This window comes from Excalfactoria chinensis, chromosome 10 (genome assembly GCF_039878825.1).
Source record: "Excalfactoria chinensis isolate bCotChi1 chromosome 10, bCotChi1.hap2, whole genome shotgun sequence".
Lineage (NCBI taxonomy): Eukaryota > Metazoa > Chordata > Aves > Galliformes > Phasianidae > Excalfactoria > Excalfactoria chinensis.
Genome location: NC_092834.1, coordinates 1,321,108 through 1,343,365, shown reverse-complemented (window position 1 = coordinate 1,343,365; position 22,258 = coordinate 1,321,108). Strand labels below are relative to the sequence as shown.

Here is a 22,258-nt window from a genome sequence, read left to right as displayed (position 1 = left end):
GCATACATGCAGTTGGTACAGCACAGCCTGCTTTCCATTCTTGTTATCTGATTCACACAGCAGAAGTGATCACGTTAATTGTGGTGGACAGTCAGCTTTCAGGCTGAAGCAGTAGGAATGTATTGTCGAGTGCGATGCACTCCTCTCAATTATTATTTTGGGGGGAGAGTGCCGAAGCTGACAGTGAGAATGCTGGAAATAATGCAAGGAGAGCCTGCAGCGAGGAAGCATTGCTGGAGCTCGGGGTGATGCTCTGTGGTTCCAGAGGCAGGATAGCACAGCAACAGGGGCAGAACAGACCTGGCTCCCCAGGATGCTGGAGAGCCATCTGACTCCATCACCGACTCCATCCTGGCTGTCTCAGTGAGGCAGTGTCAGCACGCAGGGGAAATCTGTCTTTTCATGCTCCTTATTTGTGCAGAGGGCCGGGGGGGGGAGTTGGGTTGTGGTGTTTTTTTTATGGGAAAAGCATATCTTGGGAATCCCAAAGCGATGTGCAGGCTCCTGGTTTTGTGCCGTGTATTTATTTGGGTCTGCCGATGTAAAATCTCTTCTACCTTTGCTTGCCACTTCATGCATTTATTTTCACTTCAATTTCTGAAGCAGTGACATTGTGCACTGTATTTTGAGTGCTAATGTTGATTGAAGTTCTCCCTGAAAGGATGTGCACTTGAACTGTCACGAGAGTGAGTGATTGACAGCGGGTGGAAGTACTTTTTGTGTCAAGGCTTTGTCAAGTCATTGTTGTAAAACCCACTTTGCTGAATACCAATAATTCCTGCTGGATGTTCCATCAAAAGATACTCAGTTCCAGCACCATTTTAGAATCATGTCTGACACGTAGAGCCCTTCCCTTATGTGGGCAGCCGTAAGCTGGGTGAATGCCGGTGCTTTGCACTGGGGCCTGTTTGGGGTTTTTCTGCGTATTTGCAGCCTCGCTTGAAGGGAAAAAAACCCTCCTTTTCGTTCCTCTGTACAACACTGAGACGGTCTGAATGTGAGTTTGGTTAGCAATGCCTTTATAACTGCTTGTTCAGTGCGTGTTCCATTGTAGAGATGTATAATAACTCACAGCTGTTGATTTCCCCCATCTCCTCCAGAACGTTTCCTGTTTTTTTTTTTTCCTATGAATACGTACTTTAAATAATGTTATGATTATTCCAGGGGTGTTAAATAGTCTAAACATATGTTTAATAATCAGAGAAGCTTGATGTACTTAAAATCTCTTTCACCTTTGGAGGAAACCCGGAATGTTGCATACCTTTTTTGTATCGCTGCTTTTTTCCTCCTTCTGTCAAAAAGCTGTGTGAGTAGAATTCCCCCGTTCTGCTTTTTGAAAGGATAAAGTGAGCAAGGCCACACCGCGGGGCATGCAGAATTGGACTGAGGCCTTTTGTTGCAGGTAATTACCATCTGAGGCCACGAGATAGCCGGCATGGCGTGAGCACAGCGCTGAGGAATTGCCATCTAGAGCTTTTTGCCAGAGATTCAGGATCTTTATTTGGCTGGTTCAGATTCCACTTGCATTGTTCTTGGTTACAGAATGAATTTTAAGACAGGTTTTTAATCCAATAGGAGGGCTGAAAATGGCTCTCACACGGTACAGTATCTGCAGTGCTTCTGCTTGGTCACTCTAACAGAAGTGATTTCATTTCAACTTACTTGGACAGCAAAAAGAATGCGGTTGTTCGGTCTGAAAAAGCTCCTGCAACTTCACAAATGTCAGAGATGCTTTATTGCTCTGGAGGTGCACAGGGAGGAGCGTCTTGGGAAAATGGATGGGGTGTCATTTCGTGGATAGAAACTTTATGGAAGGGGTTTGCTCTGTGGCTGGGGCTGGCTGGCAGAGCTGAGGTGGTGCAGGTTAGAAGCAAAGGCAAGCAGGAATGTGTTGGTTGGATCTGGTGAGTCCTCGGGGCTCCTGCAGAACATAAATCTGAGACGCGGAATGATGTTAAAAATGCAACTTTGGGGGTTAGTTACATGACAGAAATAAAGCCTGCGGAGGGAGCACCCTGCAGTGCCCAACCTATGGGGATGTTCTGCCCGTGGAAATACCGTGGGTAGTTGTTTTGGGAAATATGTGTGCTTTTGTAGTTGAAATGCATGTGCTACAAATGTCCATTAAAACGCACCTCCTGGCACTCCGATGTGGTAATGGAGGAACAGCTTTTCACGTTTCATTCTGATGCTTCCCCTGATGGAAGGGAGGAGGGCCGAGCACTGCGCTGCTCCTCGCCCTTCAGGGGGCCCAGTTGTGTTCTCCGGGGCTGTGGGGTGCAGTGGGACTCGTGTTTGGTCCAGTGAATGGTAAGAAAATAAGGCAGTTTGTGTAGTTGAAGAAGAAATGTTCAACATTTGCATTAAAGGAGCAAACAACATGGGAAGTCAGGGAAAAGTCTCTAATATGTGTCGCTGTTTCTTCAATCCAGGTCGTGAAAGGCCTTACGTATTTATGGAGTCTGAAGATTTTGCACAGAGGTGAGTAACATATTTCCTGTTTCTGGATGAAACGCCCTCCTGTTTTAACAGCACTTTCCACAGGAGCAGTGGACCAAACTGACGTCCGATCTGATTGCAGTGGGGTTACACAAAGTGAATCTCATTCATTAGCCTTACAGACTCACTGATTGAATATTTTTACTGCTATTCTCTTCTGTTTTCCTTCATCTTCTCAATAGCCTGAAGGGGAGAAGGGAGTTTTGTGGAGACTGAAATGGTTGTGGTTACAAACAGGTGCCAGGTGGAATTCTCAGGATCACCAGTGATCACCAAATGCTTGACTGGTGAAACCAGAAGATAGGTGTCGAGTTTTCTTCTTCCATGCTTCAGAAATCTTGCATGGCATCCACCAGCATTGATGGGGTGTCACACCTCTAAGATTGTCACCTGCTGTCCTCTGCAGTGGTTGTGTATAATCACAGAATCCTGCTTGGGCGTAACGAGCCGTTTGATGCCTGTTCTGCTTCCTGAAGCTAACTTATTTTTTTACAACCCAGGTTATTCCTTGCTCTTGATTTTATTTAAAATAATAATAATAATAAGGGTCCGAGGTGGAGTAGAACTTTTCAACAAAGAAGTGTGCTCTACAAAGAGTGCAAAGTGCTGTTTAAAGAACAAAGAAGCCCTTTCTCCCCCACTCCTCTCCCCAAATAAAAAAGGAAAAGAGAAACTCATTACATTTATAATGTTTCTAAAGTGTCTGAAAGTAACAGCTCCAGCTCCTAATGCCGCTAACAATACTGTTTAATTTAACCCATCTGCTCACTCAGCCCGCGTGCACAGTTGGAGCGTGCAGTAACCGACATCAGTTGTGATTGAAGGAGAAGTGTAAAGCAGGGAGACGAGCACAACAGTTCAGGTTGGGAACCAAACAGGTGAGGAGGACCATTTCCTCTGGGGGTGTCTGGTTCTGCAGTGCCTAAGAAGTTAATAGGAAACCCTAATTACCACCAGGCATTGGGTTTCTGCCCCACCTCGAAGCTTTGGCTGTTTCTGCATTTAACCTCAGGCTGTCCCTGGATTAAAAGAACAGGAATAACCCAGAGACCGTGGCCAGCTGGGTGCAGGCAGTTTCTGGTGCTGGTTTGAACACTGGCTCTATTAGCCTGCCTGTTGCCAGAAGCTGAGGTTTAACAGCTCCATCTACTCCAGGCAGGGGGACATCCATTCTAGATGCCACGGCAAATGTCAGAATGAGAAGAACTGAAAGAGGAGCTGGAACACCTGTGGATGGGTATCATGCAGGCTGGGCAGCACAGTCCTTTGCCACACTTCTACAGCACCTGAAAAGGAAAAGCTGGTTTGAATCTATTTATTTATTTTTATTTCTTTTGCTTGAATCTTTTTCATTAAGGGCTATGGCCACCTGCTGAGTGTGATTTGGAGGAGCATTGTGGTCAAGCAGAAGCACTGTCACTGTCACATCTTATTGTTTCTTTTGGAAGTTTAGATTTTGAGCCTGATTTTTGCTCCTCAAGTTTCCCCTTCTGTGTATGGCTTTCGTTGCCTTGATAGGGAGCAGTGCTGAGTTTTTAATGAATTATGTATGATCCTCGCTGTGGTCTAAAGAAAAGTGCAGAAATGGGTCTTCCATCACAATTGAGATTTTTCTGGCCTTGGTCTGTTTCTGGGTTCACTGAGGTGAGAACAATATGCAGAATGCACAGAAGGGCCCAACAGTGTTTACTGAGGGGCCTGTTTCTTTCAGTGCACACACATAACCCGTGCTTTCCTGTCTTACCAGAGAGTCACTGCATGCAATGCTATGCAAGGAAAACACCAGTCTGTCGTGGTAATCCCCTTCAGCTCTTTATTGGTTTTAATGCATCAGAGGTAAACTAGGGGAAAATAGAACTCATTCTTCCTTGCTGTCACGTATCAGGCAGGTGGGCAGGATGCTCAGGTGGGGTAAGTGGTCTGGAATTCCATGCTGGTGGTAACTGAGGTGCAGGAGCAGTCATTGCGAGGGAGCTGTGCAGTGCAGGGTGGCAAACGATGGTTTGTGACCAGAGCATGGATTAAAGTGAAGGAAACACAATGAGCGAGTCTTTTATTCCAGATCAGACATCTCAGCAAATATTACAGCTTAACTTCAAAACGTACCTTGCAACTAATGAGGTGATAGCCGTGCGTATTAATAAACGCAGAGCTGTAGTCGTAGCCATCGCACCCACATCAAACGTAAGTGGGAGATTAACACCTACACTGCTTCTTTGGAAGATGTGAGAATGTCCCAATGATAAGTGTGCTCTTTTCCCCAGAGGATAAGAAGTAGAAATGGAAGGGTAATGAGAAATTAACTTAGATTTAAAACAGAATTAGCAATTAAACAAGTCTAATCACGTACAAAGTCAAAGTTTGCATAAAGACAAACCAAAATCTGTTAAGTTCAAGAATAAGTATAGGCTGCCTGCATTTTATCTGGTGCGTTTTTCTCTCACCTTCTTATTAAAAGAAATGTTTGAAATAAATGTTACCCACTTGTGTTTAATTGTACCAACAGGCGTTTGTACGCACGTATGCGGACTGGTGTATATTGCACTGTCTTGGGACTGCAGCCTCTGCGTGTGTCCTAAGCCTGTGTCAGAGTAGTGGGGAGTGTGTTCTGGTTTGTGATGCGTGGGGTTGAGCCAGCTTCTCACACTGGTGAAAGCTAAGCAGCTTTAGCACTGCATATAGTGAGGTGCAAACAGAGGTAATAGGGCACTAGTATGTGCATGTACAGACCGTGTGCGCATGTGGCTGCACCCGGACTGCATGCTTACAGATGGCTTGGGCTGAGTTCAGTGAAATAAAAATCGCAGCAAAAAAAAGTGCTGGGGAGGTCATTTGGGCAAGAAAATATTGGAAATATTTCCATTCTTCCAGCAGCTCCACTTTGTTCTCAGTAATGTCTGTGAGCTGTCCTCGGCTAAAATGGCTTTTGTATCTGGTCTCCCTTGAACCTGGCATATTGCAGCCTGACGTGTGGAAAACGCTGGAAGTCAAGAGACAGCTTTTAGAAACCTGTGGGGTTTGTTTTTTTCCTACAATCATAAACCCGTTTGCTTTTCAATGAACCAAGATGAGTGAAATGTCGGGCGCTGGGAAAGCTGAACCTCTGACGTGTGTGTTTACTGGTAAGTAAGAGCTTGGAGGTCCCATTTATCTGCAGAGGTGAAACGACTTAGATCACAAAGAGAACTTGTTCATCCTCTATAATGATGCTTCATAGAAGTCATTTGTATGAAGCAAGCACTGGTAATGGCAGCATAATGACCCCTTTTGGCTCTTGTTTAAATTCTTTCACTTCTAAACAGTAATATTAATCACAAGCAGATGGTGCAGAACATTATTTATGCACATTTGTTTTCCAAAACCAAAAAATATTTAACCCATTAGCTGAAGTGGTTTATGAACATGAAGGGCGATTTACTGCTGGGGTGATTATTCTTCCTCCTCCCCTTCAGTGTGAGATACTTTGCAAAGTGTCATTTTTGTCTCGGGTTGTCATTTCCTTTTTCTCTTCTCTCAAAGAAACCGACACAGCCATTGGAATTTGAAGCCCGTATTTGCTCACATTCCCCCTCTGTGTTGCTACGTAAACTGTGCTGCAAACACCAACGGGGTTTGTTCTCAGCAGTGCTTGTTTGGCTGTGGATTGCTTTGCAGGTCCCGACCTGCGCTGCCTTCATCCGCCCCATACGGACCAATCTCCTGTTGCTTTCTTTCTTGTTTAGGATTTTGTCGTCGTTATTTTGGCTTGTTTATTTATTTTTAGTGAGTGGGAGGATTTTCAGATCAAGCGATGCTTAATGGATGACAGATGGCCATTCAATTAAAATGATATCGACTTACTGTCAGGTGCCACGTGTCGGGGGTGGGGAGGTGGGATCTGCTGATCCCCCATGGCACGAGGTGCTGGCACTGGGGCGGGGGACGCACGTGCTCAGAGGTGGCAGGTCATGTTAAGGGAATGAGAACCAGGAGATCACTCTGCCTCCTCCTCACACCCAGCTGAGCCCTGATAGAAGCAAAGCTTCAGTGGGATCGTGCATTTTGTGCTCAAAGCATCCTTCAGTCTGCCCAGAGCCGTGCTGAGCAGAGCAAGAGGATTGCTGTGCTGTCAGAAAGCGATGCAGTGTCCTTGGGAAGGTCGGGTGGCATGGCTGCACACCTTGCAGGGCCCACTGCTGTGCTGTGCCCATCCCCTGGCACTCAGCAGAGCCTCTCAGCAAGCACATTGCCTGGAGGTTGCCATGAGCAAATACAAGAGTCTTCTTGAAGCTTCGGTTAGAAAGAATAATCCTAAAGCTTTGCTATGTGTGCAGCGGTTTGGGGCCGCAGATTGCTCTGTAGTGGTACTTTGCATTATTGCCTGCAGCTGGAGGACAGGTAACTACCTGGCAAAGACTTGGTGCATGTGTGGCAGTGCTGCAGCCAAAGCAGAGGTCAGCACAGCCAAAGCTGTGCATGCTGTCATGCAGTGGAGGCACCCAGGACCGATATTTCCTTTTGGCTCTGGGAGGGAATTGCAGAACGCGCTACGAGAATTGATGCTGAAATTGAACGTGCAGATCCTGTGAAGCTGTGTGAAGTGCTATTGAACGCTCCCCCTTCCTCAAGTGTTTTTTTAGCTCAAATATAGGGAAGCGTTTAATCAGCTTGCTAATTGAGGTTATACATTTTTACATTACGGGGACAAATTAAGCGAGCTACTGTGGTACCAGAAGACATCTGCTAAAGATAAGGCAAACTTAATGATAAACCAAATTAGGTTCTTTCCTAGTTGGGTTTCATCCATCTGCACCCAACTAGTGCTCCCTTTTAAAGAAGGCAGGGAGACGAGTGGCTGCATTTAACCCATAATGACAGAAGAAGGCAGCGATTAGGCTGAGCTCTCATCTTCCCAAGTGTAAGCCTGGCCATGCCACGCACGCTGCTGTTCTCGTGGTGCAGCTTGGCTGGGTGTTTAGTGCTTTATTTGCACGCTGATTTTACAGCGTGCAACAGAACTTCTTGTACATCAGAGGGGGTCAGTGATGGGAGCATTGTGTTTACAGCCCGGTTTTATGGCGCACGTCTGTTCCTGTACATCTCGATGGGATTTTTAGCAGTTGGTTTTCTCCTCTGCATCATCTTCTCCTGCAGCTCCTTCCCTGCAGCCCCAATCCCAGACCAGGCAGTGTCATCTAAACATAGTGCTTCCTCTTGTCCCTATTGAATTTCAGTGTATTTTTTCAGTCTCATTGGCCAGGATTGCTTTGAATTCCAGGTCCCGTCCTGCAGAGCTCTGGTGGCCCCTCTCCAGCTGGTGTCACCTGCAGCTTCAGTAGCACGGATTGCTGGTCTTTGGGAGACAGGTGTGATGTTACCTGTGCTGACAACAGCTATGAACCAGAGGTTGTGATCAAAACGTAGCTTTGGAACGTTTCCTATTGAAACCCCTCAGGCCGGTGATCGTCACACCAACGCTTGTATGAGAATCCTAACGATCTCTGCACGCCTCCAGGATAACCCAGGTGACCTCTGCTTTTGTTTGGCAGACGTGAAGCCGTCCAACATGCTGGTGAACACGCGAGGGCAGGTGAAGCTGTGTGACTTCGGGGTGAGCACCCAGGTAATCCATCGCACATCTCGTGCTGCAGTCACCTGGCTGCTGGGTGGGCAGCCCCCCTCTGCTGGGAGCCAGCCATTCAGCTCGAATCTCCGGGCGACTTTTCTCCATCTGAATATGATTGTTCATTGTTTAATGACAGTAAAAACTGCTGATATTGTAATTACTACTTACGAATAGCAAACTTCATTGATATGCAGCTTTGATATGAAAGCTTTTTGGCCAGACAAAAGGGAGGGCAGAACGAGAGATGTGTCTGGGGAGCCCAACTGGCCCACAATAAAAATTAATATTGGGAGTAACAATAGTGGTGGGCTTTTACAATGTGCAGCACAAATTTTAATTAATTTCCATTTTGGGCCTCCCTGGAGGACTTCTCTGCTAGTGACCCACGAGCTTGCCGTGCTGGTGATTTGAATTTCAGCACCTTTACTCTCAGCCAAGCGCCGGGACCAAAGAGAAGGTCAGCCCGGTATGATAAGTTGTCAGGGTCTGTTGTCCCTCCGAGCGCATTTAGTGCTGGTTGCATTCAAGTGATGAATGTGGCTCTATTCGCATCTTGAGCCAGCTGACTGAAAAACGAGCGCCTTCAATCCTACGTCAAATTGACTTTTTATATCAGACTGGTGTGGGGTACTAAAGCGATAAGTATCCTGTTTAACAGAATTGTTTAAGGTTATCTGCCATAAACGGTAATGCAGCACTTGTTTAAATGGGAGCTCTCGCTCCAAACAAAAGAGAGATTTAATCATTTTTAATGCCTTTGCAGATAAATTTGTTCCCTTTTACATAATTTTTAGTTGATTTATAGGAATGATGATTGTAGGTTAAATGAGGAATAATTGCCCATTTTATTTCCACATTATCTTTATATTGTTCTAACAGACTGTTTTGTCTGATAGCTGGTGAATTCCATAGCCAAGACGTATGTCGGAACAAATGCTTACATGGCGGTAAGTGGATTTATGTAGGAATAACATTTAAATACGAGTATTTGTTCGCGGTCCCATTCTACGTGGTGAGGATATCATTCTAAATCAGCTCTCAGACCTCCTCTCCCCCTACCCTCAGTGTGATGGTGTCACAGAACATCTCTATGCTCACACAGCAGCTCATTGACAGGCAGGCCTTGGTGATATGGAGAATAGCATCAGAAGAGCGTTCTGCTCTGCGTGTGCCTTCCAGTTGTCTTTCATGCTCTGCAACAGCTGGGAACAAAGAGGAGAGCCAGTCCAACACTGAAAAATAAATACATGCAGCTTTCCCTCGGGAGCCTGTAGGTCCTTGCAGAGCCCTGGCGGTGTTACAGAGAATGGGACCCACTGAGCACTCAAGATGTGTATGAGTCTCGTGGGCATCTCTGATACCTGCACACCTGTGTGGTGTTTCCCATGGGGAGCTGCCACGTGCAAATCTGAAGTTTGCAAATCTGGGCTGATAATACCAGGCCGCTACCCTGTGTGCTGGGTGGTGTGCCTGCCATGTGTCAGAAGACATCAGGGCCTTTCGCTTCTCTATAAGCATTTTAGTCCAGAGCATGCTCCATGCACAAACACGAGCATATTTTCTGTTCATCAGCGCTCTTCGTTTAACAAATGAGAACTTAAATGCTTCAGTTTAGGACTGCAGTAACTGCTGTCTTTTATGTTTGGTCATTGCAATTTCTTGTTTGCCAGCCACTTCCATCATGGTATCGGTAGGGGAAAAAAATCAGCGTTCAGCTTGTTTAACAGCAAGCAAACAAAAAAGCCCGCAGCACCAAAGTGCAGACAGCAGCACAAAATGGTTGATTCTTGTTTTTCAAACCTCGGAAAAGTGGAGAGAGAAATCCATGACCTTTCATCGCTTTCAGGTATTTTTCCTTACTTTCTTGCAAGGAGAAAGCAGCCCTGGGTGCCCGTTTATTTGCTAAGTGCTTTTCTAGTCAAGGTGTAGTCATTATGTGGCTTCTGAAACACTCGTGGCACCATCCTGGAAGGACTTGGGCTGTCCTTTGTCACGGGAATATTACGTGCATCAGAATCTTTTTAAATAAAGAATCTGGTCAAATATATTACAGTCAGCCTGCTGCTGCCCGTGCCTCTGTTCTCTGAAACAACCGCACCATTGTGATTCAAACAAGCCAACAGCATCAAAGTAATTAACTTCTCCAACTTGGCTCTTGCTTTTAGAGTGGGCTTCAGCAGATCTAATAATTAAATTGTATTATGCTTTTAGTGTACTAATCGAGATTACTGTTCTCTTTTCCGGGCGTGCACTGAATAGTTTTTGCTTCTTCTTTCTGCACGACCGTGATGAGTTCTTGTGTTGATTGAGGAAGAAGTTTGGGCTCAAATGTGTTTGGTCTGACTGCCCCTGTTAAAGTTGCTTTGCTAACAAATTTTTCGTCATCAAATTCACAGCGTGCTCATCAGGGATGAATTGGAAACCATCCAAAATTAAACTCTGTACTTAAAATAAAAACACACTTTCTGTATAAATAATTATAATTAATAATTTTATCACCTATTGTGCACAGGGAACAAAACCAACAACAAACCTTTTGGGTGAAGAAAAGGTAACCAGAGGTAGATAAACTTAAATAAAACTTTTCCCCTCAAAAGAAAGAAAGAAGCAAACAAATTAAAGCCACCCAAAACAAACAGACAAGCAAAAAGGATGTTTTTTGGTGGCTCAATCCAAAGCCTTTCGTTGTAGTTTCTCTTTATTTTCAGATGATGGCAGTTTTGGAAGGCTCCCCTTGAAGGCAGCGCGGGCAACGCTGCGTTTCAGTTCATGTTCACATTGCAGTAAAAGCTCTTGACCTGGGATTAGTGGTGCAGAGCAAACATCAGAAAACACATTGGCCTGGCACTAATTTGGGAGTTGGTTTTCTAAAAACAGGTCTCTGGATTATTAAGGACTGAAAATACAGCCGGTGCTTTGTGGATGGTGGGGCTAGACAGGTGCATTAGCAGCACAGTGGGGAAAGAAGTCTCATGGAGCCTTTTATTGTTACATTTCCTGCTGCACTTGACCTTGGAAATGCTGAAATTGTAGCTTTCAAGTAAAAACTAGCAGTTACGTCTTGCAGCCTTCTATTTCATGAGGCATTAAATCTGTTATTAATAGCGTTGAGTGAAGTCTTTTTTTTCCCTCAGATCAAAAATGAAGTTAGTTAAATATCTATAAAATGAAATGCCTGCCACGTGACTTCGTTTATTACTTTGACTTCAATAACTTTGCCTTTTAAGCCGTACTTATCGCCCAACCCAGCGTGAGAAGTCTGTTTTCCTGCTGTAAGCCTATTTAACTGCTGCGTCCAGGCTCACAGATAGGTGTGTACTCATGATGTTCCTTTCCATCTCTTTGCAGCCGGAACGGATTTCAGGAGAACAATACGGGATTCATTCGGACGTTTGGAGTTTAGGGATCTCCTTCATGGAGGTATGCAAATGTCTGTCATTTTACCATGCACTTTGGAAGAACCAAATGAAAATTAACATCAAACTGGTTTAATATGTTCCTTGTATGCTCTTTTATATATGTATGCTTTTAACACTTGCTAAGATGCCTGTCTGTATTTAGAATGGATTTGTTCCTGCTGAGTTCAGAGGGAGAGCCTCTGTGCAACACAGAGCCCTCTATCAACTCTCCATTTGAGAGTGGAAAGCAGGCCGGGTACAAGTGGCCTTTCAGCCAGCAATGACAGTATTTCTGTATTTCAGCTCCATCAAGCAGGATAGAGGGGCCCACCATTAGGGTTTAAATGGGGTTATGCAGATTCAGGGTTTGAACTGGTTGATGCCCATGCAAAATGTTTTATCTGTAATTAAAGCGTTCATGAGAGCTTTTAGAAGGATTTCTTACAAAGATAGTTTCAAACTGGAAAAGGTCTTATCAGAATGAAGCATTGGGATGATGGCTGTTACTGGCTGGCTGCGCAGATCCTTCTGTTTGCTCCTTCTGACCACTGATGGCTTTGTGCTGTCTGTTGTACAGCCTGACAACAGTGTGCTGTACAGTTACTGCAAAACACAGGTGCCATTCCCTTCTGCTAAACGTAGCATCAATAGGGCGAAGTGCAGCGGTTGTTTGCAGCAGAAGATGAGACAGAATTTGTGTTGGTGCTGACCAATGCCATGGCATCTGGACAAACAGCGTACCTTGTAGCCCAGTTGTTCTCTCTGGCTGCTGTCATGTTGCCAAACAGTACATTCCTTACCGCTTGGTTTAACCAAAATGAAAATATTTAATGCTGAATCACTGCATTCAGGTCTTGTAGATCTTCCGAGTCTGATTGAAGTTAACTCTGAATATATGATAATGACATGCTTGAAGGTGTCACAGGGGATGCGGCGCTGTTAATTTGCTTTACTGCGGATTTCAATGGGTTGTGATACTGGAGAGTCCTCACAATTTTGGAGAGCTGCAGAACATACTCACACTGTCTGTAAATGAATCTGTGCAACAAAGGGCTAAAATGAGATTGTATTACATTAATACTTGACTGTGGTGTTCATTTTGAGTCCCAGCGGAATAGAGTGATATAAATGCACGGGTGATGTGCAGCAGGTTTCACTGGTTCCTTTGCTGAGTGTATTGCTGAATGTATTTCCACATGCAGCAGCAATCCGAAGGTCTTCCACAAAGACCAAGACTTTGGAGCTTAGTTAGGGATTATTATTGGGCAGCTTTAATGGCCGTGAGATTGATGTAAAGGGTGAATTTCACATCATCTTATGCAGCATTAGGGAAACGCGTTGCATTTACATTTTTCTCCTCTTTCAAACCTTCCCAACTTTTTTTTCCCCCTCTCATTTTCCATGTCCCGAACCAGATGTACCAAACAATTTGGTTCTGTGTGCTTTGTTAATTGGTATGTGGCCTGATCCTCTGGGACCTCTCCTCAGCGCCACTGCTCTTTTATTGAAGTGGTTTGAGTGATGTGTTAAATGATGAAAGCAAGGACAGTGGCTTAGAAAAATGTCTCAAAAAAGGTGAAGAAGATGCTCCAAGAGCCACACAAGGTCACTGTCATTAAAGTAGCACTGTATTGACATGGGGATTGGCAGTGGAGGCGCTTGGGCTCTTGTTGATGGAGCTGTTAAAATGGGAAGTTAGCATTTGCTCTAGGGTTATAAAATCATCTCCGCTTGGTAGTGTGGTGCTCCAATCTCTACAGCTTCAAGTTAGTGCAGTTAGAGCACGTTAATTGGGATGAAGTGACATGTGGAACCAAGGCAGCAAGGTTGTGAGTTTGCTTCTTTTTCTTCTGCTTTTTAAAACATATGACAGTATAAAATAGCAGCGAACTAAATCTGCTTATTTTCTTTAATTGTCCTCTGAGCCTTGAAATGCCTTGAATTTCTTTGCTGCGATGCTGTGCGTAATGAGAAACCAAACTGTTACTTCTGAAGGTCCAGAAAACCCAGGAGCAGAGAAGCAGGAGTGTGGGTAGGACCAAAGGTCTGGGAGGCAGTGAGCATCTGTGTTGCTTTGGAAGTAAAAGATGTCCAAACACGTGCAGCTTTTTATTTTCACTTTGCATTTCTTTCTTCAGTACTGCTTTAAAGAGAATTAAATTTCATGCCCGATCCGCGGATCTCTTTAAAAACGTTTCGTCACCAATGGTTGATGTGCTCCCGTGAGGTTTTTACATTAGTTGTACTTAAGTGTTCTGGGATTGACAAAGCAAGTTCAATTTAAGCCAGTGACATTGCTGTCACTGCACTGAGGACTGCGTCAGCATTTTCATTATAAAAGCTGTGTTTCACAGGGTTTATAACTCAGCCATAAAATACACTCCAGGCTGAACCTGAGTGTTGTTTTTGTTCTGTGACTGATTGAGCCTCCTTCCAAAAAAGATGCCCTGTACAGTAAGGTGGATGAAGTTGCTTCGTATTTCTTGTTGCTCAGCAGTATTACCCTAATCCTGCCTTACATGGCTGCTGTCTGGTGAATCCTTATCCTTTTAATAAGCCTTCATCATGCCCCCCAGTGCTTGTGTGTGGGGACAGAGTTGGTGAGGAGGGCTTAGCTGGACCCTGGGCACAGAGGATCGGTCTTATATAGGTCAGTGTGAGACTCTGTGGTAGAAGGGAGCTTGGGGGAGGGAGTGGGGTTGTGATCCAAGCTGTTTGCTGAGGCAAAGTGTGGGCTTGCAGGTCTTTGTCCGATGATCCGGGGCTCCTTTTCACTACAAATACAGCCAGAATTATATTTAAGTGCAGGAAATAAGTGTTTTGTTTATGCCACAGGTCAAGCAGGTTTTGGAAGTAGAATACAAACCTGTGTTTGACTGACGGTGCCTTGTAAGAGCTTTCAGGGGCTGCTGCTTATTTGTGACATTTGTGTTAATATGCTGTTTTAAGCAATATTTCAAGCAGTCATATTACAGATTTATGGCATCTCGGCATTCCCTTAGGTAGGAACACTGATACACATCCAGCAAACATGCATCATGTACTTCAGGTACACGTGTAGCTTTGGAGTGGGGAAGGCACTGCTTGCCTACAACGCCAACAGGCTCCTGGGGCCTGCAGCACACTTGGGCAGGGAGCACAGGTGGAGGTGCAAGAGGAGCACACAGTCCATGAGGACACAGAGTGGGGAACATGCTTGAAGAGGGTGCTAGAAGGGAAGCAGCTCTGCTTTACGATGGTTCTTTTAAAGCCCTTCAATCTTCAAGATGTTGGACTGCAGGAAACTGGTGTAAAGGTGCGTGTGTAAGTAATCTGGTCAAGGAGCAGAGGTTTCAGGGGGATTGTTCCTAGAGTCTGAGATGAGTGATAAGCCTCATGTCATCAGCATGGAGGTGGTGGTGGTGAAGGATCAAGACTGTGAGCTGATGGTGAGCAGTAAGTCCTGCAGACCATGATTTGGCCTTCCACAAGGTTTCTCTTATGAATGGAGATTACTCTGCAGCGTTTTGGTTGTGCACGGCGCAGCGTTTCTGATAGGTAAATCCTTACACACTTCATTCAGTTCCTGGGAGTAGCTGTAACACTCCCCCTGCAGAGCAGTCTTGAGCCTTTCTCCAAGCAGTGGCCCTTAGCTCAGTTTCCACGCCTGCAGACTTCATGCAGCCGTTGGGAAGAAGGAAGGCAGTGTCCAGCTACATCACCATTCTTGTGGCAGCGGAACGAGAAGTAGAAGGTAGCAGCGCCCGAGGGCTGGGTCATGAATTAATAATTGCTCTGTGGTGGAGGAGGCCCGTCAGAATAGCTGAAAACGGGGAAGTTGCCTTGCAGAGCGCTATCAATCACTCAGTGACCATAACTTCCAGTAATTAGTGTATTTTATGGGCCTTTGCTTCAGTGACTCGGAAGCACATATGCTCCACTCACAGCTAAACTTAGCCCAGTAATATTCCAGGATGATTTATCCGCTTGCTGCACTGGGATGTAACCCTATATTAGGTGAAGATTGTGAACTAAGCTGCAATAAAGTGTAAGTTTAGGTACAGTTTGCGTGGGTTGAGACCTCCATGTATCATGTTTCCCAGCAATTGCTCTTAGGCCACTGCGGGCAGCGTGTGCAGCAGCGAAATAAATAACGTGGAGTGAGTGGATGGATGGAGGGGATCGTAGAACGGTTGGAGTTGGAAGGGCCCCTTAAAGGCCATCTGGTCCCACTCCCCTGCAGTGCACAGGGACACCCACAGCTCCACCAGGTGCTCAGAGCCCATCCAACCTGACCTTGGCTGTCTGCAGGGATGGGGTCCACCGCCTCTCCGGGCAGCCTGTGCAGTGCCTCGCCGCCCTCACTGCAAAGTCTTCCTCATATCTGCTCTGAATCCCCCCTCTTTCAGTTAGAGACCATTTCCCCTTCTCCTTTCAGAGGCTCTGTTTGTTCCTCTCCCTTTGGCAGCACCTTTGAAGCACCGCCGGTGAAAGCCTGCTCATCCACAGGGCCGTGGAGAGGAAATGTGCCATTTAATCATGATTGCACGCAGCCTTCGGTACGCGGCGCGTTTGCTATAGCTCATATTTAAAAGAAGTCAAAGTGAAACTAATTATCTTTAATTAAGGTGAATTAGGCTTTGATTTTTAATATATTTTATGTAGAGAGATCCTCGAAACTCATCTGCTCACGCCAAGGAGCGTCCCAAAGGTTATTAGGGCATATTTCTGGTGGGCCTGGCGGTGTCAGTAATAACCTCCTTTCTCATGGTTCCCGACACGAACAAATATGTCACTTCATCAGTCTCTGTTACCACACTTATGCCCCTCCGCGGGGGTCGCAGATTCCACAAGTTATCAGCTAATGGCGTTATACATTAAAAATTGAAGCTTTCCTCACTCCGAGGCCTTTCAAGGCTTTGTTCTTAAGCCCCAGACACTTTGGAGTGCAGCTGCAAACTATAGGCAGAAGATTAAATTAATTTGTAACTCTTTTTTTTTTTTTTTTTCCCTTTTTTTTTTTCCGTCCTGCATTGCTAAATCCCGCACATTTAATTGAAACCCTACTTCAAGATGCTTTGTGCTTCTGTTCGTCTTTGTTGTCAGTTTAACCTCAGCAGCACTTTAACGCTGGTAAATTGCTGTTATATCCTTTTGGATTTTCTCTCTTTTTTTTTTTCCTTAAACTGAGCAATAAGAGGACGGTAAAATTGATAATAGAAGGGAAGAAAAATCTTGGAGCAGTTTTTGAGGTGTTTAATATTTATGAAGGTCCGTACCCTGCAGAGTTTCAGGTGATTTTAAGCCGCCTATCTAGGAATGTATAAATTGGTCTTGGAAGGACATTTCACCCAGGGAATTTGATGTTATCCAGTAGTTAAGTCTGATTTTAAAGTTTCCCTGTGTCTGAAGGTTCCGAAGCGACGGCAGCTCCTCCATGAAGGGAGGGTTTAACCGCGGTGCAGAATCTCAATGCAAAATCCTCAGATGGAAATTTAATTGTGTGAAATGCGCACGAGGTAATTAAGAACAAATTTGAGAACATTTCAGACCATAAAGTCCTCCTTCCGCTGGATCCCGGGCGATATTGCCAGTGCTTATTTTCAATTTGCACTTACGCCGAGAAACGTGGAACGTGTCTAAATGAAGAATAAAAACATCCCGTGCTTCTCAGCCTCACTGTAAATTAAAAAGCAACTCGCACAGCGCAGATACTCATCTAAGTGGGAGACTTTATTGCCCGAGAGCCCTAAAAATGCATTTGGGGCTTCTTTCCCTCGGTCCCTTTCTGAACAGGACCAGGACTGCTGCTGTAATGCTGTAATGTAATGGTTTGTTAGCAGGGATTTCTAGATTTCCACTGTCAGCTCCAGAATCGGTTAATTATGTTTTTTCAATGAGTCGCTTTGATTTTGTCTTCACTTTTCTGCACGTTAAGTGTATGTTTTTAATTGCGAACAGGTTGAGCCTGGTTGGAGCTGTTTTCCAGCTCTTCTTACAGCTGCTCAGCACAAAGGCACCCTGATGCTGGGTGCCCTAACCCTAAGCTGGGGGCCCTGACCACAACACTGGCTGCCCTAACCCTACCAAACACTGGCTGCCTTGTGCTTTTTGCTGTTCCTTCTTTGTTCTTAGCATATTTTGACCCAATCTGACAAACTGTACCTTTGTGTTTTATTGGCTCGCTTTGAGGTGTTTCTGTCTCAGTTTGTCTGTTGCTGTTTTAAATTATGATGGTGCTCTCTGTGCATCCCTCTGTACTGCTCCGAGTCTCAGTGAATGCTCCTATCAGGGATTGCAAAGCACAAGTCACATTTTAGGATGCGACTTCACTGATCCCCATGAAGATGAGTGTTTGAAGTGCTCCCATTCTGATGGGCTACTTTATGTCTAAGCAAGTTAATAGTTAAAAGGAAAAAAAAATGTAGAGGCATGCGGTTGGTCTGAAGTGAAATAGTGAAGGGAAATGCTACTCTGACGTATTTCTTGCTGGTATGGTTGGATTCCCATTTATACTCCTGTACCACGCTGGCAGTGCAATTCACTGTGCCTTTTTAAAATGAGGTTTTTTACAGTCTTTGTGCAGTGTGAAGGGGCCCACAGGGAAATGAGAAGCAGCACCTCGGAGTCTGAGCGTTCCCTTCTCTCCTCTGTAATATCCAGAGCCACGTAAAGCGGTGGTCAGTTCCTGTCCCTGCCTTCTGAAAGCTGAACTGTTATATTTTGGCTACGATGCCTTAAAAACAAAATGAGAAGTTCCCGAGTTGCCTCATGGAAACGCAGAGAAGCTTTTGACGCTGTTTTAACTTCGTAGTTTACATTTGCTGGGTTCTGCGCTGAGTTGCACACGTTTAAATGCCTTCCTGGAGTCAGGATGATGGAGGGCACAGAAATCCCTTTAGTAAAGCTCTAATCTGTTTGTTTTGGGGGTTTTTTGTTGGTTTTTTTTTTCCTTTTGCTTTTACTGTGACACTATTTATAAATCTAAATCTATGTACAGAGGTCATTGGTTGGCTGAACTTAAACCATTTTACTTAGTAAATTTAATTAAGAAAATACAGTGCAACTCATAAGCAAATGAGTTTTTCCTAGTTTTAAACCAAACCACCCTCTTGAGTGCTGATTGCCTTGCTCGACCCCTGGTGATATAGAAACAGGCAAAATTAAAAAGGACATTAAAGCTTCATTAAATCTGAAACACATTTAGTACAGTGACATATCTGCAGGCTATTTCAGGGAAGATTACATACTCTTTGCTAAGTTTCTTAATTTATAATACCTTGACAATCTTGCAGGAGGGAAACAAGTCTGACTGGATGAACTGAGTGATGGTTCTGGGAGCGCAGAACTGCTGCTCGACCCATCTGGGGCTGCCCTGCTCTGCAATTCTCAGGGAGCAGCTTCACCAAGCACAGTCTGTGTTTGTTAACAGCCCCCAGAGAACTCATGCCCAGTGCATTTTGGATTCCTGGGGGCTCATTTGTACGCTGCATACCTAAATCTGGCAGAGAACTGCTCTTTTCCCCTGTTGTTCAGCGGCTTTTGGAGTCACACAGGCAAAGCCCTACTGTAACAGGTGGTGGTCAGGGAAAGGAATCGTCCCTGAGGGCAGGAATGCTTAGTCTGAATCCAGCATTGAGGTGATGGTGGGTTTTTTGCTTAAAGAAGGTCTGCAGAATGATACCCTATGAGAAGAGCCGTAATTATCTTGTTTTTATGCCGTGGGTAAATATGATGTGCCTACAAGTCTGTAGCTGTTGTCACAACTGTTCTTAAGTGAGTAGTCATTGGGAAAATGAAGTTTTCTTCTGGTTTTGTTTGTTGTTTATTTGGCATTTGTAGGTTTATTCTTCGACACTTGTAGGGTACCGCAGCAGCAGTGCTTCGTAGGACCTCGAGCAGCTTCTTGTAAGTTGAGGATGGTCCTCCCAGGAGAGGGAATTGTTCTGTATGGCCTCCACATCACGCTGTATCTCACCAGGTGAGACTGAGTGATGGCTGCTGCACTTTGCCCCACCGCTTCCCCACCTTGCTGCAGCTCTGCCTCTGCCTTGTTTGTACTTCAGAAGGTTCTGTGCTGCCAACTGGGCTGAAATTTCATCATAGGTTATATGGGCACAGCTGCCTCAGCTGCAGTCTGCCTAGGTCAAATAACCCAGGCACTAAAGAGCTCGAATGACAGCAGCAGTACAGGTGCAGTGGGGTGCTTTCACCCAATGCTGGCAGTACACAGAGCGGCTGAGACCTTTGGCATTGATGCTGCTTCTCGGTCTGAAGTGAGTATAGTTTGTCATGCATGATAGCATTGCAGCCATAACCTCTGAGTAGATCACATCCTGAAGATCACAGAGTTACAGAATTGTTAGTGTTGGAAAAGATCCCCAAGTTCAACCCCAGCCCACCTCCACCATGCCCACTGACCACAGCCCTCAGTGCCACACCTCCGTGTTTCGAAGGCTCAGATGTGATGGGAGAAACCTTAACTATTGTACCGAACAAAGGATTTCTCATAGGCTGATGATTAGCTGTGGCATTGTGGCAGTGTTAATGTTGGTGCTGGGTCGAATAACAGTACTAACAGATACATCAGCAAGGCATCAAGTGAGGGATGATGCAATGCATGCTGCTCATATGGCATGCGATTGAAAGTGGGCTTGAAGGAAAGCCCATGTGTTGGATTGCAGGTGCCACGATCTCTCTCCAGATCTCGCGCACGGGTTCCTAGCTGGGTTTGACACCAATAAGGAAACAAACCTGAGCCATATAACCCAGATTTTACTCTGAGCTGGTTAGGGAAGGACTTAGGGAGTTCAGTGCATGCTCTACAATACCTGCTCGTTGCAGATAATTAGCAGGAAGGTCAGTGTCGGTGGCCTCGCTGCTGAGGCTGAACTGGTTTAATTTAGAGAGTCCTCAGGAACTTGGGCATCAAACAGTGTCGCTGAGTGGTACAGACAAAAGCTCGAGAAATACAGAAATATGCAGAAATGTAAAACAAGGGCTAATTGTTGTGAACGACTCCATTCTAAATGCAGCTCTTTGTGTACTTCTGCTGGCATTTCCCCATTTATACAATGGTAAGAGTTGAGTACTTTTCTCTCTTTAAGAAAATGTGCCCTCCATGCAAATCTGTGTAACTAGACAAATATTATTTCCTTTCCCAGCTTGCTCTTGGGAGGTTTCCATATCCTCAGGTAAGATTGTTCATTACTGCTGTTTGCCACTGTGACATTCATTCCTATGTATGAAGGTGCAGAGAGCAATTGTGAACATTTGAGCCACATACAAATAAATCTGTCCTGTTAAATTGAAAAGTACTATCTTGAAGGAGTCATTTAGAAGTCTGTATTGATTTTTTTTTTTTCCTTTTTCCCCCCAAACTCGTGATTTTCTCTTCCCTGGAGAGAAGGAAAATTATGGTGATGTTAATGATTGTTTCGTTGGGAGATTAAAAAATAATCCCATATGTACAGCAGTGCTTTTGATGCCAGGAAGATGCATCTACTCCTTGTTTCTCTATTCATTTTTCAGTTCCAATTTTAAGTGGTGTTACAACCGCCTGAAATCATCTCAAATCAAAACTAAAATGTGAATGGAATATGTGAAAGGATTCCGGATTCTCCCTTTCAAGGGGAGATATGCTAACATGAACTGCTGTTTGTGTTTATATTCTGACATTTCCTAACTCGTAAAGCTGTTTCCAACTTGGCCATGGCCAATGCTCTGTGTTACCACTTTGGCTTTGCGTGCTTGAAAAAAACACAAAGCTCTGAACAAAACAGTCAGTGCACAAATAGGTTTGTTTGGTGCTTCCTTTAAATTCCTGTTGCGAGGTGGGCGTTAGAATTCATAAGCACAAACTATTCTGTAGTTCTTCTAATCGGTCTTTCCTGGGAGAGGGGAAAAAGTGAAGCGTCCAGGGACTAAAATGAATTATTTGAATGTGGTTTTTATGTTTTCTTGTGTTTTATGAGCGCTGCTTTCTGCATCTTGGTCTATACAGATCAGAGTGCCTGGAGGCATGTCTGATTTAAAGGTGGTGTTGGTCTGTGCTCTTTAAGCATCTATTAACTTGCTATTATTATGCAAATAACTGTTGTAATACACATACTAATTTATGCATGGTTAGATTATGCAGATGCCTCACAAACATGGTTATTGAATAATAGGCTGGGACTCATTCTCTCCCATTTTTATAAGCTGTTTTAAGCAAATTCTCCTGACAGTTTTATGGACTTGTAAAGATTTTGTGTACGTGGAAATACGCTGATTTTTCACTTCCCCTCCTGTGGAAAACATTCACTGACCAAAGGAGAGCTGTCATTGGGTACCCAGCAGATTTTGTCCGTATTTTCTCCGTGCTGTGAAATGAACCCTCTCTCCTTTGAGGGTGGGCTGAAAAAGCAGCTCTTGTGCTGAAGTGCCCTCCATGTGTTGGCACAGCCACTGGTGCTCGTTGGGCATCGCAGTGCCCTTTGTGCATGGAGCAGTGTGAAACCTGGGCACTGGGGGGATGCGGCTCGTGCTGCCCTCTGTGCACAGAGATGTTGGAGCTGGGGAAGGAGGTTGGGGTGCACGCATTGTAGATGGCTCCAGACCAAAACTGCTTTTCTGAACTGGGAGCAGAACACAGTTGCTTGTTTAAGATCTTTTTTTCTTTGCTATTCTAATTAAAAAACAGATCGTGTTTGTAAAAAAAAATATTTGGCAAATTCAGTAGGCCATGAAATTGTGTATATTTTTTAATGCAAAACGGTTGAAGAGGTGAAACTTCAAA

General features: G+C 44.8%; 1 protein-coding gene across 1 annotated transcript in view; it reads left to right on the top strand.

Moving 5' to 3' along the window:
- Positions 1 to 22,258, top strand: part of MAP2K5 (mitogen-activated protein kinase kinase 5) — a 108,687-nt gene that overhangs the window by 47,542 nt on the left and 38,887 nt on the right. The window contains exons 13-17 of the mRNA XM_072345419.1: positions 2,433 to 2,481; positions 8,028 to 8,101; positions 9,001 to 9,051; positions 11,453 to 11,524; positions 20,646 to 20,675. Coding sequence (XP_072201520.1) covers positions 2,433 to 2,481; positions 8,028 to 8,101; positions 9,001 to 9,051; positions 11,453 to 11,524; positions 20,646 to 20,675 — 276 coding nt within the window. The remainder of the gene's footprint in view (positions 1 to 2,432; positions 2,482 to 8,027; positions 8,102 to 9,000; positions 9,052 to 11,452; positions 11,525 to 20,645; positions 20,676 to 22,258) is intronic.